The sequence below is a fragment of the Stenella coeruleoalba genome, assembly GCF_951394435.1.
Source record: "Stenella coeruleoalba genome assembly, chromosome: 7".
Taxonomy (NCBI): Eukaryota; Metazoa; Chordata; class Mammalia; order Artiodactyla; family Delphinidae; genus Stenella; species Stenella coeruleoalba.
Genome location: NC_137153.1, coordinates 109438702 through 109455674, shown reverse-complemented (window position 1 = coordinate 109455674; position 16973 = coordinate 109438702). Strand labels below are relative to the sequence as shown.

General features: G+C 39.5%; 1 protein-coding gene across 1 annotated transcript in view; it reads left to right on the top strand.

Annotated features, from left to right (window-relative positions):
- Positions 1-10431: 10431 nt before the first annotated feature.
- C5 (complement C5) overlaps positions 10432-16973 on the top strand; it is a 78125-nt gene continuing 71583 nt past the window's right edge. Inside the window, exons 1-3 of the mRNA XM_079927421.1 lie at positions 10432-10537; positions 13515-13707; positions 15639-15801. Of these exons, the coding sequence (XP_079783547.1) occupies positions 10473-10537; positions 13515-13707; positions 15639-15801 (421 nt within the window). The 5' untranslated portion in view covers positions 10432-10472. The remainder of the gene's footprint in view (positions 10538-13514; positions 13708-15638; positions 15802-16973) is intronic.

Genomic DNA, 16973 nt, shown 5'->3' with positions numbered 1-16973 from the left:
GGACGGCATGTTCAGGTGAACCTGTCATAGCGGTGAATGGCTCCACGGACCCCATTGTTCCCTTGTTAGAGTTCCCCATGGACAGTAAACATTGAACATATCAGAGGCCATTGCTGTAGCATGTCCCAAGGTGTTCAGGTTTGATCTTGAAGATATAGAGAGCCAAGGACGTCTTTCGGGCATGGCATGACGTCATGTAAACAGTGTTTGAAGAAGATTATCCTGGAGGTCCTGTTCAGGAAGAAGCCAGGAGGAGAAGAGCCTGTTGGGAGTTTATTTAACATATTCTAAATATTTACCATACTACTTATGTCTGTTGAAAATGTGCCTTTGTGCCTTAGAAATTAGTCTTTGTTAACAAGCCTGACCAGTTGACAGTCATTGCCTCAAATCTACATCAACATCATATATGCTTAGTTTCAACAAAGTTTCTTAGGGCTTAGTGAATATTTCTGTAAGAACTATCAATTACATATTATGCTTAGGTGTGACTTCTGTACTTATAGATTATTTTAAAAAATGAAACTTGCTTTTCTTTTCACTCAAAGGATCCAGAAGGGTCAGAAGTTGCTGTGATAGGAAAAAAATTTTTCTCAGAATTATCAGTTTTCCTGACTTCAAGATTCCATCTAATCCTAAGTATTTTAAATGATTTGTTGGTACAGTTGTTTATCTTAAAAGCAGTGGAGGTAACTGGGATTATTGAACAGTCTGATGGAGTCATCAACATCTGACTGAAAGGTGCTGATGTAAAGAAAGTTTGGTTCTGGCTAATCTTCTTATGCCCAGTGAGTGTCCTTCCTGCCTAAAGGAAGGTGGCACCTGCTGGGGCTCTTCTGCATTGAGATGGGGGAACTGATATAATTCTGCCAGCTGTGAGCACCATGCTAGTCTGTTTATTCAATATAGATAATACACATAACATAATATTTATGATTTTAATTATTCACAAGTGTACAACTCAGTGGCATTCACATTCACAATATATTCACTGTGTTGTGTAACCATCACCACCATTTACACCCAAAACTTGCTCATCATCCACAACAAAAACCCTGTACCCATAGGCAATGTCTCTCACTCCTGGTCTGTTTCTTGATCAGGGATCCTGTCTCCACTTGACTGTCCCCTGGCCTCAGCCTTGTAGCTAGATCCTACCTGTTTGCAAATAGGCCTCCTTGATTTGACCTCCTGCCTGACCTTCTGAGGAATCCATCCCAGGATTGCCCTAACTCTTGTAACATTGTTTTGTTGGACTCCCAATACTGGCTGCCTCTCTGGTCTTGTCCCTTTTTGAAAGTACCCTATAGATACCGGCTGCCAAAGTGAATGCTTCCTAAGCATCTAGAGATTGGGACATTGTCTGTCCCACACTTGGGAACTGACCTACGTTTAGGTGCTAACCCCTGACAATCTGTACGTCCGCTGAAAGTAACTAGGCTGTTCTATCCTTCTGATAACCATCTCCTTCCAAACACTTCTAACTCCTCATCCTTCTCCAGATTTTAATCCCTTTACCCCTTCCCATTATCCTAGTCCTCAGTCCTTCAGTACCATCAGGAACTTCTCTAACCAGCTTTGTGGGCATGCAGCCTATGCAGTGGCACAGTGCCTGGCACTCTGAAGGGCCCCCTACTTAGTTCAGTGCTCTGTTGTTGCTGTCTTAAAATTATTAATAATTTTATATTTGAACGTGTATTTTGTAAGCAAAGTCTGACTGGACAATGGAGCACGCATGTGAATTAGAGGAGATGTGTGTGATTCATGTGCCCACCATCCCTTGCCGCCCCCTTCCCATAGAGCATTCACAACACTCCATGAACACAGGATTCCAGTGGATCCACAATGCGCAGAAGTTTAATGAGACTCAAAGTAAGTACGAAGTGAGTGTGTCATGTCTATGACTGAGCAAGCACGGGTCCTGACAGCCCCTAGAGGCCATATTTTCCACTGGAACCAGAACTCGTTTTGAATGCAGAAAGATGACAATGGCATTCAAAGAAACACAAATGACTGAGGAACCTCATCATATTGTTTCTTGCTCCTGTTGCTACCCTGTACTAGCCAACCACTTACACTAAATATGATGATATAGAAGGAAAGGGAAAGATAGGGTAACCCATAGTTCTTTTTCCTTTCGGGCTTTTCCTATTTATCAGTAAGCAAAGGTAGAGAGTGTTATTAGAATACACACATATCAAGAAGTAAAATAAAGACAGTTGAGTTATCTTTGTGCAGCATTTCCACCATTCTGGTAAGAACGAAATATTAGATGTATGCATGAGCTATGAAATACGAATTATGTAATTTTGGTGATTCTACATATGAATTAAATGCTCGTATATTTGCATTTAAAACTCGCATTGCACAATACAAAGATGAGTGGCAAAATTCATGCCATTATTTAAAAGTTTAATTTTTCTTTGCTTAGAATGATATTAAATAGCAAATTAAAAAACACCATGGCAAGTTGAGTGAGAGACCCAGAAAAAAGGAAAAAGCTTTATATTTTAATACCTGTAATAGCACTTTTTTCTTGCTTTATGAATAAGTAGTTCTACATTTTCATCTTGCACTGGGACCCTCAAATTTTATAGACGGCCCTGGCTACTTCTTTCTGTGTGATTCTGAGCAGCGCTTCCTTCCTTCCTTCCTTCCTTCCTTCCTTCCTTCCTTCCTTCCTTCCTCCCTCCCTCCCTCCCTCCCTTCCTTATTTCCTTCCTTCCTTCCATCCTTTTAACGCTTTCTGATCATCAGTTTGTCTGTAAAATGGAGATAATGCCAAATCATGCCAACCATTATCAAGTGGCCTCTGCTGATGGGCAATCATTTTATTCATTTCGTATCTAACTTCCATGGAGAGATCCAGAAAGCATTCTGGAGGGGTCTGTGGATAAATGGGGGAAAAGAAAATCATATAAAGTTGGGGGGCAGACTAAGCCTTTGGCAGTTATTTGGGGGGGAAATCCATTGAACAGTTTTTTGTTTGTTTGTTTGTTTTTTGCGGTACGCGGGCCTCTCACTGTTGTGGCCTCTCCCGTCGCGGAGCACAGGCTCCGGACGCACAGGCTCAGCGGCCATGGCTCACGGGCCCAGCCGCTCCGCGGCATGTGGGATCTTCCCGGACCGGGGCACGAACCCGTGTCCCCTGCATCGGCAGGCGGACTCTCAACCACTGTGCCACCAGGGAAGCCCCATTGAACAGTTTTTTGGTGTTTGCCTTTTCTTCTGTTAATGGAGACTTTTGCATGTTTGCAGGTAAAAAGAAAGGAGTTGGTAAAGCAGGAGAGATAAGATGCTAGAAAGAATGATCATATGAACTCCTTATATGTTTATATGATTTTCAGAGCTCAGAGTATATCACATTTAAGCATTCCCATGAAGAATCCAAGGCAGGTGTTGCTATCTCCAGGAACTGAAGAAGCCTAGTTCTCAGAAGAGACATAAGATGGGAAGCAGGGGTTTACCTTGGAAAGGTGTTACGGGTTAGCACTGGCCATCAGCACCAATTATTCCAGCCTTCTTGGGATGCTATTAAGTTACTACCAGCAGGTGGCGCTTCAAGCAGGCCTCTGAGCCCGCTGTTGTTTAAGAACTTAAAGTGCACTTGCAAATTAAAGTTTGTTTTTATTGAAGTACAGTTGATTTACAATATTGTGTTACTTTCAGGTATACAGCATAGTGATTCAGTATTTTTGCAGATTATACTCCATTATAGGTTATTACAAGATAAAGGATATAATTCCTTGTGTTATACAGTATATCCTTGCTGCTTATTTATTTTATATGTAGTAGTTTAGGCCCCATATGGAAAGGAACTGAGGCTTCCTGCTCAGAGCCATGTGAGCAAGCCACCATAGAAGTAAATCCTCCAGCCCCAGTCAAGCCTTTAGGTGACTGCAGCCTCAGCTAACAACTTGATTGCAACCTCATGAGATAAACTAAGTGAAAATTACCCAGCTAAGCCATTCCTGAATTCTTGCCATTTCAATAAAACTGTGAAGATAATTGTTTATTTTAAGCCCTTAGGTTTTGGGGTAATTGATTACATAGCGATCGTTAACTTGTACGGTAGAATAGCTGTTTTTCTATGTTTTTCTAAAAATGCAGCTCTCATGAAATCTCCTGCATTCACTGCCACCACTAATGGGCAATTGCCCATTAGGAATGGCTTAGCTGGGTAATTTTGGCTTGGGTTCGGGTTCTCTCAAGAGTTTGCAATCAAGTGGTTAGTCACCAAAAGGTGTGACTGGGGCTAGGAGATTTACCTCTACAGTGGCCCACTCACATGGCTCTGAGAAGGAGGCCTCAGTTCCTTTCCACATGGGCCTCTCCATAGGCTACTTGTGTGTCCTTACAGCATGGTGGCTGGCCACAATCCAAGAGAGAGCAAGGTAGGAAGGGCAATGCCTTGTATGACCTACCCTCTAAGGTCACACACCTCTGCATTTGTTGTATTCTATTGGTCAAATGGTCCAACACTGATACAGCGTGGGAGGGAACCATACAAGGCCATGAATATCAGGACATTGGGGGCCATTTTGGAGGCTGGCTACCACATCCAGCCATTGGATGAGTGGCTGAGTATGGATGCATTACAGGTATTAGAATTAAATAAGAGAGCTTATGCTGAACAACAAGTAAAATTGTCTGAAAAAGTGTGGGACAGTGAAGCCAAAGAGGGGGTTAATGGGAGAGTGGGCATCTTCTTGTATTTTGTCTCTTTTTGTTTCCTCTGAAGAAACGTGCCTAACTGCATTCCATCACAAACACTTGATTTTCTCTTTGGGCCTTATTATTTTCCACTTCCTCCATATTCTCTCCTCAGAAATCCTCCCCTATTCCATTACTGAGTTAGGAACCTGCAGTGGCCTTTTAGGACGTGCTATTCCAACCCACTACTCTGGTGACTTCCAAGAATAGTTTGAGCAACAACTTTCTTCTTTATCTTTCTTCAGTTATCATTTGGAACTTAAACATAAAATCATCCACCCTTGGATCTGAACTACTGTGCTCCCTATGACATGACTTATCCAGTTTTTCTTGGCTCTTCCCTCCTCTAGCCCTTTTCAGGTAATCTCCTCAATCTGCCATCTGCCTGGTTGCCTCTCCAGTCAGTCTCAACCCTACACCCTTTGAGGTAGGGAGACCCAGATATAAGTCAGAGTAGTGCTTCATTTATGTCACACCTATTCCCAACTTGTACCTTTGAACCTTCACCTAGAATGTACAGTGGTATCTAAATAAGAATCAAAATGTGTGGACCAGGCTATAAATTCTTAAAGAGTTTACAAAACAGAGAATCAATCACAGACGAAAGAACTGGAGACTGTCAAAGAGAAAGGAAGACTTCAGCAGGGCTTGGTATCTCTCCCTTCTTTTTCCTACTGATCCCAACACAATCAAATCCCCATCTCTGCAAGTTACTAGATGTGTTTCCTGAGGCAAATCACTATATTTCTCTGAACCCCAGTTTACTCATTGGTCACCTGAGGTCATAACAACTTTCAGAGTGGTTGTGAAGATTAGGGACAGTTTATATAAGTTAATCATTGCAATACCTATGACATGGAGCTAATAATTGGTAGCTATTGTGTTATTATTTTTATTTTTATTTTTTTGCGGTACGCGGGCCTCTCACTGTTGTGGCCTTTCCCGTTGCGGAGCACAGGCTCCGGACACGCAGGCTCAGCGGCCATGGCTCGCGGGCCAAGCCGCTCCGCGGCACGTGGGATCTTCCCGGACCGGGGCACGAACCCATGTCCCCTGCATCAGCAGGCGGACTCTCAACCACTGCGCCACCAGGGAAGCCCTATTGTGTTATTATTTGGATGAGCTCTTTAAAGGTTCAGAACATGTTCTTCATGTCTGAATCACATATAGCACCTGGCAAAATGCCATGGAGTTTGTAGGTCTTGTTGAGATGGTGAATTAACATTTATGGCCTTTCTTCTTAATCACTATACTTATTCCTGGAAGTAAGAAAAATGCTTCAAGCAATATCTTTGTTACAGAGAGAGGAGGATCTTTTTGAGTGTAGACCTTTTATAGCTTATGAGATAAAAGTAGGAGGGTACACATAATCTGCTAATGGCAATCAATGCCATAAACAAGAGGAAAAATAATTGAGTGCCTTCTAAAAAGGATTCCGGTCCATGGGAGCCTTTTTGTGCTCTTTCGCTCACTAAGTTAGAATGTTAGACTCTCAGGAGGTAGCAATTAGCCTCTTAACAGGTCAGTCATCTAATCTCTGACCCTTAATTGACAGCAAACAAACAAACCAGAAAGGAAATAGGGGCAAAATTCGCTGGGCTCAGTGATAAAGAGATTCTTTCATCCTGAGAGTCATGAGACTGTTAGTGTTGTGTTCCGCCTGGCCGCTGCCAGGAGGGTAGAGCTACATTAAATATAGATTGGTATGATCCTATGCACATATACATGTATATATATATATTTTTTGCGGTACGCGGGCCTCTCACTGTTGTGGCCTCTCCCGTTGCGGAGCACAGGCTCCGGACACGCAGGCTCAGTGGCTATGGCTCACAGGCCCAGCCACTCCGTGGCATGTGGGATCTTCCCGGCCCAGGGCACGAACCCATGTCCCCTGCATCGGCAGGTGGACTCTCAACCACTGCGCCACCAGGGAAGCCCCATATACATGTATTTTTAAAGTAGAAGATCATGACTATGTCTTAAACCAGTCGTAAATAATAGCGACAATTTTCAGGTTCATGCTACGTGCCAAGAGCTTTATACATATGTCATTTCATCCGCCCATCAGCGCCATGAGGTATTATTGTTTTGATTTTATAGATGACAAAACTGATACTCAAGTTTTGAGTTTTAAGTTGCCCCAAATCACATAGTTTTTTATACAGACACAAGATTTGAATTCAAGCCTGCCTCGCTGCAGACCATACTTTCTTTTCAATGAAATATTTCAAACTTTTAGGAAGCTACAGGACTAACCTCTCAAACACCGATATAACTACCACTAAACTTTACTGAATTATTTGTAAGATATTGCTATACTGGCTTCAGATGTTCCTTTAAAACAAAAGGTAATAGATACAGTGGAAGCATATACCTCTTTCCTATCCCAAATTTCTCCTTCCCTTTGCAGACATAACTACTATTCTGATTTAGTATTTACCTTTCACAATCATATGTTTACGTCATTATTACTGGTATAAGTGTCTATAGAAAATGACATTGCTGTGTATGTTTTTGGGTTTTTTTTTTGGCTGCGTTGGGTCTTTGTTGCTGCATGCGAGCTTTCTCTAGTTGTGGCGAGCTGAGGCTACTCTTTGTTGCGGTGCACAGGCTTCTCATTGCGGTGGCTTCTCTTGTTGCGGGCTCTAGGTGCGAGGGCTTCAGTAGTTGCAGCATGCAGGCTTAGTTGCTCCGTGGCATGTGGGATCTTCCCTGACCAGGGATCGAACCCATGTTCCCTGCATTGGCAAGCAGATTCTTAACCACTGCTCCACCAGGGAAGTCCTGCTGTGTATGCTTTTAAACTTGTGTAAATACAAATGTTATTATTTTTTTTGTTGGTTTTACCAACCAATACTGCAAGTTGGTTTTGCCAGCCAACATTGCATTCCATGGTATGAATATACAGTAATGTATTTATCATTTTTCTGTTGTTTTAGGTTGCTGCCAAATTTTTGCTATTACAGATAACACTACAAAGAGCATTCCTATACTAGTGTCTTAGGGAGTTGTGTGAAAGTTTTCTGGGGTATATACCTAGAGTGTCTATTTTCCCATTACCCTCTAACCAGGTTTCCTGCAGTCTGTGGTGAATTCCTGATTTGATGTTGGGATAACAGGGTACTGGATGTGGGATACAGGTATAAGATTGTAAGAAAAATGGGTCATTTAGAGGGCGTGATGTTGATAGCCCAAGTCACTTGAGAGAGGAATTTTAACACACAGCTAAAGCAGTGGATCTTAGACCCAAGGAGAAAAGAGGCTGGTTTCTCCTTTGGCCTAATCAACAGAAAACTAATTTCGAGCTGGACTTGGGGATGTTGGAAGAGGGAAATAAGGAATGGACCAAGTGAAACAGGGACACGTGGAAGAGGTTGTTTGGTGCTTTCAGTTAATGGTTTTTAAACCATGTGTCCAGGGACTCCAGGGTCCCTACGGAGCCTCCTCAAGGCCACCTGGGAGTGCATGCTGGCAGAGAGCGGGACCACCCACTCTGTTCACCTGGAGCATCTCTATTCTAACTAGTTTACACATTGGACTTCCCTGTAAGACTTTGTTTCAGTAAAGTTTTTGTAGCTAAATGTCTTTTTAAATTCATTTAAATATTTAGGAAGAGAAGTAACTAATGAGAGGCATTTACTTATAAGGTTCCATAGCTGGATGTAGTTTATATCCCAAGATTCCCTTTCTCACTGGTGTTATGGGTGAGCACTTAAGTAAATTCTGAGTGAGTTGCATTCTGCAGTGCTAGTAGCAGTAACCCATATATAACCCATGTTTCCAAAGACACACAGAATTGAAGGTATAAATAGGTTAAGAATAATAGTAATAGTATTGGGCTGACTGTTACCCTGCTAGGAGCACTTTCATGTCATGGTGACTTCAGAGAATAAGTAATTCAGCTAATTGGCTGCAGTGAAGAAGAGAAGCATTTGAGGCTGGAGAATCAAGCAGGACTCAGATCAGGAGGGGCCTTGTGAACTAAGTGAAGTCATGTAGGCTTGATCCTGAGGGTTGAATTGAGGTAGCATTAGCAGGCAAGTCGGATGACCACCAAAGTTGCTGCCAGACCTGGATTCTCCTCTTTTAGAGATGGAGTATCTGTATAAAAACCAGATGCCTCCAAAGGTCAACATTTTAAAATGTAAAGAAGAATCCATCTTTGAGCCATGTTTAGAAGGCAGATTAAAAAAGTTTAGTTAAAGACAATTGAGAATCTGTAAGTTGTTGAACTTCAGTTCTATTGAGAACCTTTGAGATCCATCGTTTTTTAAATGTTTTCTATCAGAGAAACATGCCGATGGTTAGTGATTGATATCACTTATCAGTATTGACTCCATAATACAAGCAAATAAGTGTCCTTCACTTCAGATATCATCTATGATCATTTGAGTGTTCTCGCTTTCTCCTAAGTATCTTTTCCCGAAAATGATGGCAAAAGTACTTTGTTTGTTTTAACTTGACCCATCTTTCGTAACCCAGTTTAATTATTTTACAAATTTCCTTCTGAAACAACTAGGTCAGACAACAGTGGCAGATTTTTGCCATTTCAATAACATATGTAGAGACACTGTTAGTGAAATTTGTATATCAAATTTTCCTTTGTGTGCCTTTTTTCCCAATAAACTCAGTACGAAAGTGTTGGTAAAATAGAACCTTATTAATTCAGAAGGATTGCCAATGTGACCGTAAAACATCTGAATTATAGTAAAATGTTTAGAGAAATCTGTTTTACTATTTTAAAATAGAGTACTTATTATATACTAGGCTAGAAATGAGTGCTAGTAAAAGGAAGGTAGTAAATAAAAACTTTCTAGTAAGCATAAAGTATCATAAAAATCTTAAAGATAAAATTTTTATTTCATTCTAAATTAATTACTAGACTCATTTGTCATAGGAAGCTTTGTTTTTCTTGCGCTCTTATATTAAAATAATTTAAAACCTCACTGAAAAGTAAGTTTATTTTTTAGAAAATAAAGATATTCTGTGCCTGAATGAATGCAAATTTTGAATTTATGCTTTATGAATTAATAGATATTGTAGGATATCCATTCCCCACTAAAAACTAAAGAATTTGATTGGTCATTTATTCCCTAGAGAATGATGCAGCATCCTCAACATGATGTTTTCATTGCCAGTCACAATCTTTTCTCTACCTAACATTCAGCTTCTTCTCTAGACTGGGACAGACCAAGGAATTATTCCATAGACTTCCTTTGCAGATCTGTCTTCTCCTTTCACCATTTCCAGTGCCAATGACACTACTGTTCAGGTCTTCTCTAGAAAGACACCTCATAAGCCCTCTCTAAACCAGGCCCATTCTAAAATCACCTCAGTGTGAAACTGAATCCAGGTGGGTCTCCATCTGTATCAGAGGGCCTCCAAAGGCATGCTCACAGATGATAAAACATCAGAGCAATTGCCTGGTTAAGAGATGAAAGGCCAAAGACAATGCAACTTACTGGTTTCTAATTTTGAGCCATTCATTTCAGTGCCAAACTCTTATGTTAGAATCCTTTTATTTGTATTCATCAAAATAAATTATCTAGGTGTAGGACTCTATAAAAAAACTCCTACTTTTATACCTGGGCATTAAAGGGTGTTTCAGTTCCAATTTTACTTTTCCTACTTAGAAGTCCCTCTTCTTGACATTAATAATTAACCAGTAAACCAATTTACTCAAGTTCTTCAATCTCGGTTTATTTAAAAGGAGAGTAACTTCAGGAGCGTTATATCCATGGTTTACTGCTACCTCCAGCATGGGCCTGTGGGGCATACTTTGTTTTTTAATCTTCGTGGGGAAAAGTTGGGGACAGGAACAAACGTAAGTAAAACAACCCATCTTTATTTTTCAATGCATCTTATTAATGTGATGAGTGAAAAAGTAAATTCAACAGACTGTGTTAATTTGGTTTTTTGTTTGTTTGCTTTTTTTTGTGGTACACGGGCCTCTCACTGTTGTGCCCTCTCCCGTTGCGGAGCACAGGCTCCGGACACGCAGGCTTAGCAGCCATGGCTCACGGGCCCAGTCGCTCCGCAGCACGTGGGATCTTCCCGGACCGGGGCACGAACCCGTGTTCTCTGCATCGGCAGGCGGACTCTCAACCACTGTGCCACCAGGGAAGCCCCAGACTGTGTTAATTTGTAAATAACTTTCTACTTCTGGGAGCACTAAGTGAATAGTCTCACCTCTGAATAAGAAAGTCATGTAGCATTTTGATTTGATGAGTGGCTAACAACATGACAGTTTTAGGGGATTGTTACTTATAAAATTTACATAAGTGATTATTCAAATTCCTCTTCAAAACAGCACAAACTAAACTCAAGATAATAAACTTTCTTGGTGTTTCTGGCTTGTTTCTATCTGGTGCAGAGTTTTCTTTGTGTTTTCCGTGTACTGTACATAGTAAAGCAAGGGTTACTTGGGGTTCAATTCTAAGCCTGTGGTTTGAAAAATCTATGGTTATAATTACTTCCAAATTTATGAGCTAATGCTTTATAAATTTTAGTGTTATTGAAATAATGTGTATTTTAAACTAAATCTTTAAAATATTGATATCATATCAAGAAATAACATTTTAGTACTGATAAGTAACTGGAGAATATCTAATCAAACCTACTCATTTCCTGTAAGGATAAATCCAGATAGAGAAAGTAACTTGCCAAAGGTCACACCACTAAGAGAAACAGAAGTAGGACTTGTATTAAGGACTCCTCTTTACCGCTTCAATTTTTTCCCATTTTGTTATAAATGTATACTTTAAATATGTAAAATATATTATAAATATAAATGTATACTTAGGATGTCATAAATTTATAGCACTCTCCCAACCCTAATCTGATTTTCTCACATGGCCACAATCACCCCATTTCCTGGTTAGTTTTCGTTTATTCCTTCTTGAAAGACAGCCGACTGAAGTTCAGAGAAATTGGATTAAATGACTTCAAATTAGTGGTAGAACTAGGACTAGAACCTGGGTCCCATGATACTTAATTTTTTCTACTACACTGGCCCTCAATAAACATCTTCTCTCTTTCTCTGAAAAAGTGGGAGTATGCCATTTACAACATGGGAATCAATAAATTTAATTGATTGATTCAACAAAAATTTTTTCAGCACCTACTATGTGATAGGCACTGCGGATATAGTAGATGATACAGAGCTTGCATTCAAGTGGGAGAAGAAAATGATGAACCAATGAATGAACCAATGAGTGAATGAGTAAATAAATAAGGTCAGGTAGTTATTGGTACCATGAAGGAAAAAAATAAAGGAGAGTAAGAAGATAAAGAAATGATGGGGCACTATTTAAAAGTGTAGACAGGGAAGGTTCTCTAAGGAGGTGACACTCAAACAGAGCTTGAAGGAAGTAACAGAGCAAACCATGCAAATATCTGGAGAAAGAACATTCCAGGTAGAGACCAAACTAGAATTTGTGCCTCTCTGCAAGCTCAGTGGCCATATTCTCTACAACTATTGAAAGAAAATAAGAAAAGTATGAAATACTTTATAGCTACTAATGTATCAGTAAGGACAAAAGTCTGTATGAATGAGTGGTTCCAGAGCTGTCTTTTAGGGACCTGAAGCATGAATTATTTTATATTTCACCACCACCACCACATAGACAATCAAAAGTAAAACAATACTAAACTGAAAAATATAAAACTTCTAACAATACCAAAATTAAAATAACTTTTTTTTTCTAAATTTCTCTTGCAAAAATTCTTGATAAATTCAGCTTAGCCTAGCAATTGAACGTGTTAATTCAGGAAACGGGCTGCTCGGGTTCAATTCCTAATTCTGTAATTTAATAGCTATGTGACCTTGGGGAAGTCAATTATCAGTTTCTTCCTCTGTAAAGTCGGAGTAATAGTAAGACTTTTTTCATAGAGGGGTTGTCACAACACAGTGAGTTTATATATATATATATATATATATGTCTTAAAATAGTACCTAACACTGAGTAAGATTTCAGTAACTGTACCTTATTATCATCAAAGCTGAACATTCCTCATTTTCTGCTGTTCCTGGGTAAGCACATGGGGAATTGAGAAGATGAAATTATCGTAAACCACAAATAAATGTTGATTTAAAAATATCATTTTAAGTTGAGAATATGTGCCTATTTTATTTATTTTTATTTTATTTTTTATTTTATTTTTTGGCTGCATTGGGTCTTCGTTGCTGCGGGTGCACTTTCTCTAGTTGTGGTGAGCAGGGGCTACTCCCCGCTGTAGCGTGTGAGCTTCTTATTGTGGTGGCCTCTCCTGTTGCAGAACACGGGCTCTAGGCACATGGGCTTCAGCAGTTGTGGCTCGCGGGCTCTAGAGCGCAGGCTCAGTGGCTGTGGCGCATGGGCCTTGTTGCTCTGCGGCATGTGGGATCTTCCCGGACCAGGGCTGGAACCCATGTCCCCTGCATTGGCAGGCGGATTCTTTTTTTTTTTTTTTTTTGCGGTATGTGGGCCTCTCACTATTGTGGCCTCTCCCGTTGCGGAGCACAGGCTCTGGACGCGCAGGCTCAGCGGCCATGGCTCACGGGCCCAGCTGCTCCACTGCATGTGGTATCTTCCCGGACCGGGGCACGAACCCGTGTCCCCTGCATTGGCAGGCGGACTCTCAACCACTGCACCACCAGGGAAGCCCTGGCAGGTGGATTCTTAAACACTGCGCCACCAAGGAAGGCCCCAAATGTGCCTATTTTAAATTGAATCTCTCAAGTGAGATTTAAAAAAAAATCAGAAGTATAACAAAAAATGTCATATAAATATACTGTTCCTTCTCTTTTCCTATTTCAACAGGTATGTCATTTCAGCACCAAAAGTATTCTGTGTTGGAGCATCTGAAAATATTGTAATTCAAGTTTATGGATACACTGAAGAATTTGATGCAACAATCTCTATCAAAAGTTATCCTGACAAAAAATTTACTTATTCTTCAGGCCATGTTATTTTATCCACAGTAAATAAATTCCAAAATTCTGCACTCTTAACAGTATGTATTTATCCTTCAGTTTCTTTATATATATAGAATATTCTCAGTAAAATGTGTACCAAGTTTGAGTATTGATAACACAGAGATTTGATCATTTATACCACTCTACCACTGCGTGATTATTAGATGATGTCAGTCACTAATGAGTCATAAGCACAAGAATATTATACTTACTTTTAGGTTTGTACATATTTAAGTAACATTGTACTAAAAATAGTTTTTATTATATTGCAAATAATAAAAAGACAACACTGAGAGTCCTCCAAAACATTTTATCCTTTAAACGGGATCTGTGTATTACTCAGGTTTGAGAAACTCTGATCTAAATAAATTCTAACCAAATGTAGGAATTCTTTGATTAATGTTCTTGATGGTAAATGCTCTAACCTCTTAACAAATACTTCCACTTTTTAGGTTTATTAAGAAATAAAATTCATTTCCCAAAAGTAGACACTCTTACCTGATGCCATTAGCCACACACATGTGACTGTTACCTTTAAATTTAAATCAATCAAATGTAACTAAAATAAAAAATTCAGTTAATCACTCATACTAGCCACCTTTCAAGTGCTTAAATAGCCACAGGTAACTGGTGGCACCATACTGAACAGCTCTCCCTTATCACACAGAGCTCTGTTGAACAGTTCTAACTCAGATGGCTAATTGGAAAAGTAAATTAGGGTGGGGAAATCACAAAATTGATGCATACCTTAAGCATTTAACTTTATCTTAACGTTACAATGTATCTTTATTTGCTAATCGTTAAATGTTGTGCCCAGGTCTTTTCTTGGATCCACTGGTTGGAGCAGAGATTCTTATTTATAATGTGTCACAGCTTTAACGAATCATTTGTTCTACAGTTTCTATTTCCTTAAAGTAGAGAAAGAACTTAGATACTTGCAAAGCAATCTGAGTGCAGAATCTTTATAGATTTTTACCGTTTTCCAAATTTTTACGGTACTCTCACATATCTAATTTAACATGGTTTGTTTTAGTGATTAACTTTTATCTCATGTTTTCAAAGCCGAAGTTTTCATAAAAACACTTTTGTGGGCTTCCCTGGTGGCGCAGTGGTTGAGAGTCCACCTACCGATGCAGGGGACACGGGTTCGTGACCCGGTCCGGGAAGATCCCACATGCCGCGGAGTGGCTGGGCCCGTGAGGCATGGCCGCTGAGCCTGCGCGTCCGGAGCCTGTGTTCCGCAACGGGAGAGGCCACAACAGTGAGAGGTCCGCGTACCGCAAAAAAAAAAAAAAAAAAAAAAAAACACTTTTCTTTCTTCTGTTACTTTCTGTGTATTAAATGTGCATATCATGCAGTGTAAAGTGGATCATTACAATTACATAGACAAATTGGAAAGCACATTGCTCAACCCGTGGAAGCAGAAGGATGTAGATAGGATACAAAGTGTCCTGAACATCAGTCAGGATGTTGAACTGAGGGGATGGAGAACATGGGCTAATCCAACAAGCTGATGAAGTGAAAGTTTAAGAGAGCTCCTATAGTAGTAGTTTTTACTAAATGCATGTAAAATTTGGGAAGCACAGAACCAAAAAGATTTTTTTTGTGTGTGGTATGCGGACCTCTAACTGTTGTGGCCTCTCCCATTGCGGAGCACAGGCTCCAGACGTGCAGGCTCAGCGGCCATGGCTCACTGGCCTAGCCACTCCGCAGCATGTGGGACCTTCCCGTACCCGGGCACGAACCCGTGCCCCCTGCATAGGCAGGCGGACTCTCAACCGCTGCGCCACCAGGGAAGCCCCCAAAAAAATTTTAATTGCTTAAAGCTAAATGTTGATTATGACATTTGATATTGAAGGGCTTTGGGCAAAATTTATTTACTACTTTGGCTCCTATACTACTTTTTAAATAACATGTTTTATATCCTTAAAATTATTATACTCTTTTCCATCAACATTGTCTTTTACAGATACAACCCAAACAATTGTCTGGAGGACAAGACCCAGTTTCACATGTGTATTTGGATGTTGTATCAAAGCATTTTTCAAAATCAAAAAAAATGCCAATAACCTATGACAATGGATTCCTCTTCATTCATACAGACAAACCTGTTTACACTCCACACCAGTCAGGTAGATTATAAAATGCTTCTCTCTCTGGGGGCGGGGGAGTGGGATTGGGATTGACACTATACTGTAGAGGTTTTTGGGTTTTTTTCCCCAAGCTTGAACAGCTGGGTAAATGATGATGGCATTTATTTAAACTGAACTCTGGATGTGGGGAAGAGTTTTTATTTATTTATTTTTAATTTTTATTTTATATTGGAGTATAGTTGATTTACAATGTTGTGTTAGTTTCAAGTATACAGCAAAATGATTCAGTTATACATATACATATAACTATTCTTTTTCAAATTCTTTTCCCATTGAGGTTATTACAGAATATTGAGCAGAGGGCCCTGTGCTATACAGTAGGTCCTTGTTGGTTATCTATTTTAAATATAGTAGTGTGAACACTCCCAAACTCATTCTATGAGGCCACCATCACCCTGATACCAAAACCAGACAAAGATACCACAAAAAAAGTAAATTACTCGCCAATATCACTGTAGAGCTTTTTAAAACTTGAATTTAAGTGGAGATAGGTTTCCAACTTGCTCAAAAGAGTCTCAATTCCCAGTGATTTTTACACTTATAAATATCATTTTAATTTTAAATTCATACAGAAATTGTTAAACAATTAAACAGAATTAATTTTAAATTTGATTTTAAATATAAATCTTAAATTCATATGGAAATGGCAAAAATTAACAGTTATATTATCTACCTCATCAGTTATTCCCATGTAGAAAAAAAACTATTTAAGAATTGTGAAATGTAGTGTTAGGTCTTATTATTAAACAATTTTAAGATGTAACTGCAAATATTATTTTGGCAATGAGAAGATAATTTATTATAAAGCAGTGATCATAAAAAAAGGTCTATTACTTTGGAGCTAATCCTCAAATTCAGAAAACAAATCAAACCCTAAGAATCAGATGTTTCAGCAAAATATAAATTAAATCACAGAAATATATGGATATTAATTTTCTAAAGGGATCTGCCTAAAGAAAGTTCCTATTAGAACATTGTTTTGTATTCTTGGTTTATCTGTTAGAGGGGGAAAGGGCAGGATAGCCAGTCAAAACTCTGGGATTGACAATTGACTGGATTTATTCCTAAGAAACCAACAATAAACACAGAAAAGTGTGAATGCTGACCACATATGTTCATGTGTCTGCAAAACCTTCGATTCCTCCATCACT